This window comes from Sceloporus undulatus, unplaced genomic scaffold (assembly GCF_019175285.1).
Source record: "Sceloporus undulatus isolate JIND9_A2432 ecotype Alabama unplaced genomic scaffold, SceUnd_v1.1 scaffold_13, whole genome shotgun sequence".
In the NCBI taxonomy this organism is placed as follows: Eukaryota; Metazoa; Chordata; class Lepidosauria; order Squamata; family Phrynosomatidae; genus Sceloporus; species Sceloporus undulatus.
In genome coordinates, this window is record NW_024802935.1 from 3,699,699 (window position 1) to 3,705,698 (window position 6,000).

At 51.5% G+C, this 6,000-nt stretch overlaps 1 protein-coding gene across 5 annotated transcripts in view; it reads right to left on the reverse strand.

Moving 5' to 3' along the window:
- The window catches only part of LOC121917245 (nectin-3-like), a 90,329-nt gene extending 85,799 nt beyond the window's left edge, over positions 1–4,530 (reverse strand). For 2 of the 5 annotated variants that reach the window (XM_042443011.1, XM_042443007.1), the window contains exon 1: positions 4,325–4,528. In XM_042443011.1, coding sequence (XP_042298945.1) covers positions 4,325–4,475 — 151 coding nt within the window. In that variant the 5' untranslated portion in view covers positions 4,476–4,528. Of the gene's footprint in view, positions 1–4,324 lie in introns of all 5 variants that reach the window. The other 3 variants (XM_042443009.1, XM_042443010.1, XM_042443008.1) reach the window with 3 other exon arrangements.
- Positions 4,531–6,000: the final 1,470 nt, after the last annotated feature.

The window sequence follows — 6,000 nt, forward strand, 5'->3', positions numbered from 1 at the left end:
TCAAGAACAGGTAGGAGAGTATTGAACAAATATTCAGAAGCCACAAGACACCTACCTTCATATGCCACATTTCAAGCATCCACTGTTTACACAGACCCTCAATACCTTCCAAAATGGAATTACAACATTTGGGTTCCTTTCTCATGTCTTCACCTTTATAGCTAATGTAACAATAATTCCCTTTCTACACTTACATCTTTTGAATCATCTAACAAGACTGGATTCTTAAAAGGGATCCATAGATAAAAAGAATATTTTAAAGGGGAGGAGGGAGGAAATAAAACCAAGAGTAAGCAACAAATTGAGCCATTTCAGCCAGAGTAGCCTAGTGGTCTGAGTGTCAGACTACGACCCTAGAGACCAGAGTTCAATTCCCAGCTCAGCCATGAAACCCACTGGAGGACCTTGGGCATGTCACACACTTTCAGCCTCAGAGGAAGGCAAAGGAAAGCCTCTTCTGAAGAAATCTTGCCAAGAAAACCCCACGATAGGTTTGCCTTGACTTGAAGGTGCACAACAACCAAGACCCAATTCTTAAGAGGTCCAGAGATAAAAGGAGTATTTCAAAGGAGGGAGGGAGGAAATAAAAGCAAGAGCCAGCATAGTGTAGTGGTTTAAGTAATGAATACAACTTTGGAGACTAGTGTTCAATTCCCAGCTTGGCCATGAAACCCAGTGGATGACCTTGGGCAAGTCACATACTCTCAGCCTCAGAGGAAGGCAATGGTAAATGTCCTCTGAAATAATCTCGCCAAAAACCCCCATAATAGGTTTGCCTTAAACACAAGTCAAAAATGACTTGAAGGCACACAACAACAGCAACATCCAAGACCTAATACTTAGAGGTCCAGAAACAGAAGGAGTGTTTTAAAGTGGGGAGGGAGCAGATACAAACAAGAGCCAGCGTGGCAGAGTGGTTTGAGTGATGGATGATGACTGGGGTGACTAGGGTTCGATTCCCAGCTTGGCTATGAAGCCCCCTTGGGCAAGTCCTGCTCTCTCTGCCTCAGGGGAAAGCAATGGCAAACCCTTGCTGAAGAAATCTTGTCAAGGAAACCCCATGAAACCTACATCATTCTCGAAGGCACAACACACACAGACACACACTTTGATTTATCCCCACACCTCTTATTATGCTGAGGGCTTTCATCAAAAGGTCTCAACTAGTTGGAGTGTGTGTGTGTGTGTGTGTGTGTGTGTGCAAAAGTCCTCTTAGGTGGAGTCAGTCCTGCAGAATCAGGCTGGTGATAGCCTGGGCGTTAGCAACCCAGGAAGGCACACGACAAGCAACACAATCCATTTGGTACAACTTGGACCAAGCAGACTCTGGGCCAGTGGTGGCGAACCTATGGCACACTAGTGCCAGAGATGGCACTCAGAGCCCTCTCTGTGGGCACACATGCCATCACCTCAGCACAGAGTTCGCCATTGTTTGTTACTAGAAAGCCAGAGGGATGTGGCACTTTGTGATAAACAGGTTGCGGTTTGGGCACTCAGTCTCTACAAGTTTGTCATCACTGCTCTGGACTGTACAACTCATACATGCTACAACATCAAACAGACTATGTAGGGTGAGGGTGGTGTGTGTTTTCTGTGTGTGGGTCTTTCAGGCGCTCTGTGTGAGAGTTTACTCCTGAAGATTTGCAACCAGGTGCTTTGGGGAGATGGGCTCTCCTTTCCCCAGAAGGGAGGGAGGCTTAGGAAAGGGCGAGGGCCAGCTACTACACAACTACACCGGCCTCTCCTCCCTCCCCAAAAACCCTGGCTGCCCCAGACTCAGCTGAGGCCCAGCAAAATAACCCTAACCATAACAATAGCAAGCTGCCTTCCCCTCCAGCCCCAGCCCTCCAAGCAGAGGCTCCCAGAATGCTAGACTTATAACCGCTCCCAAGTGGAATCCCAACAGCCCCAACTCCCAGCAACAGAGACCACAACAAACCACACAACAAGGCGGAGGGCCCAGCACCCACAAAACACACACACACAGACAGCAAGCAAAGCCTTTCTTCCCTCTAGAAAACGCTCTGCTTGCTTGCTTGCATTCATGGAAGCCTGGCGGAGGAGTGTGCTTCCCACAAAAGTGAACAGCAGATGCAAAGCTCAAGGCCCCCTCCTACACACACACACACACACACACACTGGCGCCTCCACTTGTGTGTTTGTGTATGGAGGGGAGATATGGAGACTGATTCCTGGGATAAATAGCAAGAAGGCACCCCCCCCCGGGGGAGGGAACCAAAGTCCCAACGCCCGTTTTATTCCCTTCAGCCCTTCGTCAGCCCCTTTTGCTGGAGTTTTGGCGTCCTCACGTTACGGAATACACGTGAAGGGACCCAAGACGTGTACCCGACCCTTCCTAGCGCCACACGAACACACACAACAGACACTTCTTTCCGGGGTCTCTCAGCCCCTCGGACGTTTCTCCCTCAATAATGTCAGGCGATGGGAGTCCACGTCAAGGAGACACGGCACGCAACGACACAACACACAACGCACAACACGCGAGGGGCCCTTCCTCACGACACGAAACATCCACACAAACACACACACAGACCCACACCTCCCTTTCTCCTCTAAGTCTCCCTCAACTCTTCTCCTCCTTCCTCTTTTGCTTCCTCTCCAAGGCGAAGAGAGGCACACAACACACAACGGACCCTTCCTCACAACACCACACACACACAAATACTTCTTCCCCGAGTCTCTCAGCCCCTCACAACTGCCTTCTTTCATCTTCTTTCATGCTCTCCAGGTCCAAGCGAAGGGAGGCGGGACCCGAGACACACAGCACACAACAGACCCTTCCTCACAACACCACACACGCCCACACAAACACACACACACACGCTTCTTCTCCCCTGAGCCTCTTAACCCTTTAACGTTAGTTTGCTGAGTCCACGCGAAGGGAGGCGAGGCACACAACACGCAAGGGACCCTTCCTCACAACACCACAAACACACACCCTTCTCTCAGCCCCTCACAACTGCGTTCCTTCATCTTCCGACCCTCCTCTCAAGGTTTCAAGTGAAAGAAGGGGGGCCCGAGGCACACAACACACAACGTACCCTTCCTCACAACACCCCACACAAACACACACCCACACCCTTCTTCCCTGAGTCTCTTAACGCCTCAACCGCCCTCCCTCAACGTTGCGGAGTCCGCGCGAAGAGAGGCGAGACACACAACACGCAACGGGTCCTTCCTCACAACACCACACACACACACACACACACACAGGTCCCTTCTCGAAGTCTCCCTCAACTGTTCCCCCTCATAGTTATGCGGCCCTCCCCTCCAGATCTAAGAAGAGGGAAGCCGAGGCACACAACACACAACGGGCCCTCCCTCACAACAACACTACACACACACACACTAACACACACACTTCTTTTCTGATTCTCAACCCCTCATCCGTCTTCCTTCAACGTTGTGGAGTCCACGCGAAGAGAGAAAAGACACACAACACACTCTTCCTCACAACAACAACACACACACACTTATTCCCAGAGTCTCTCAGCCCCTCACAACTGCCGACCCTCCCCTCCCCTCCAGTCCGAAGTGAACAAAGAAGGGAGCCGAGACACACAACACAAGACCCTCCCTCACAACACACACAACCCCACAAACACCCCCACACCCCCTTCTTCTCTGAGTCTCTTAACCCCTTAGTTTGCGGAGTGCACGCGAAGGGAGGCGAGACACACAACACGCAAGGGACCCTTCCGCACAACACTACACACACACAAGCAACACATCCCCCCCCCAATACACACCCACTTCTTCTCCACGGAGTCTTTTGACGCCTCCTCCCTCAACCGAGTCCAAGCGAAGTGAGGAAAAACACAACACACAAGGGACCCTTCCTCACAACACAACGACAACACACACACACACACACACACACACGCCCCTTTCTTCTCGGGGCCTCCTGGCCATCCTCTCCAGGCCCGTTACGCGGGGAATAAACAGCCGCCTCGACGCACCGCCATTCCACACCCAACAACGACACAACACACACTAACGGTCTACCAAATGCACCCGGGACCTAAGCGCGGCGGCCGGCCAAGCATTAACCCCAGGGGTTCATCAAACTCTTCCCTCCGAAAACTATGGGGCGAGAAAGAGGAGGAGGAGGAGGAGGAGGAGGTCTCTCCCTTTCTCTTCCGAGAGACGATAAAAAACTTGGTCCGAAAAGTTTTCCCTCCGAGGAGGTCCCTCCCCGGCCCTGGCTCCGAAGGGAACTGGTTTGGTCCGGAGAAGGAGAAGGAGGAAGAGGAGAAGGAGGTGGAGGAGGCGCCTTCCTTTCTCCGCGGGAAAAGTTTCTCACCGCAGCAGCCTCGGGAGAGGACCAAGCCCAGCGACAAGAGCAAGGCCGGCATGGCTGGGCGGCCAAGGCGGCGGCGGCGGCGGCGGCGCAGGCGGCAGGACTCGGCCAAGGCGGCGGCCCCGGCTGCCTCTTCTTCTTCGGACCCGGCCATGCTGGAAGGAAGGCGCCTCCTCCTCCGCCTCCCAGCGCCGGGTCCCTGTGTCACTGAACGGCGAAGGGAGGCGCCGCAGCCGCCGACGCCCCTCCGAAGGAACGGGCCGCACCATTACTACACGGGGGGGGGGGACAAGTGGACCCCTCCCACCCACTCCTCACATTAAACCCCCACAACTCCACCTTTCTCCTTTGAAAGCCTTTCTCCTCCACAAAAAATACCACCCCGCGGCTTCAGTGGCCAAATGCCACGCTGAGTGGGCGAAGCGAGGCTTTGGTGTGGAAGCCCCCCCCCCGTTTTCCTGGACACGTTGGTACATCCCCTCCTCTCATCCTCCTCCTCCTCCTCCGCCTGCCAGGCCCCAACCTCCCGCCCTCCCTCCCCAGTTGCAGCAGCGGAGGAGAATCAGAGCCTCGCTCTCGCTCTCTCTCTCTCTCTCTTTGGGAGCAACGCAGAGAGAGAGAGAGATTTCATACATTACTTCTTTATATTCTTTGGGTGACTCGCTTTCTGCTGTTTCTTCTTGGCTTCCAGACGACAGACAGCCAAGACTCCCTTTCTTTTCTTTTCTTTTTATATTGTCCCCTCCTCTTCTCTTTCTTTTGGAATAAATAGAGATATTTGTCATATTACATTTTACTCCTTTGTTGACTTGTTTTCTACTGCTTTATTTTCCATAAGCCAGGCACCATTTTCTTTCTTTCTTTCTTTTATTCTTCCCCTCTTCTTTTCTTTCTTCTTCTTTTTAATTCTTTGCATTTCTTTCTCACTTTTGAGTAGGTCTTCCTCCTCCTCCTCCTCCTCCACTTGTACCTCTATACAGTATCTATTCCCTCTTGGGGAAAAGAGACAGCCATGGAGGGCAGAAAACAGGCAGGAGAGAGGAAAAAAAGAAAAGAAGAAGAAGAAAGAAAGATATTTTTTGGTAGTAACTTATCTATTTGTTTCGTTTTTATGCCGCCTTTCTCCCAAAAAGGGACTCAAGGCGGCTCACAAGAGAAAGGAGCCCCTGCCCTTTGGTTCTTGTGTGCCTTTCCAGGTGTTTCCTGACTCATGGAGGCTCTAAGGCCAACCTGTTTGCTTGTTTGTGGATTGGAGGAGGCTTGGCCATTGCCTTCCTTTGAGGCTGAGAGAGTGTGACTTGCCCAAGGTCTCCCAGTGGGAACCAAACCTTGGCCTCCAGAGTCGTAATCCGTCACTCCTTTTTCAAGAAAGAAAGAGAGAAAGAATGAATGAATGAATGAATGAATGAAAAGGAAGAAGAAGTGAGATTGGGTTTATTTTCTCTCCCAAGCATCATCTGCCTAAACCCAAAAGCCAGCACTCTTTTTCTTCTTCTCCTCCATCTTCTTCTTCCTTCTTCACTATCCTCACTATTTCCTCAGTCGTGACAAGGCTTCAAATACTCAAGATCATGTTGAACAGGGCAACCAACAGCCATTGAAAGCCACTCTGAGTTTGTTCCTTTTGCATCTTTGGAAATTGCTCCTAGTGGTGATGATGATGATGATGAGTGTGGCAT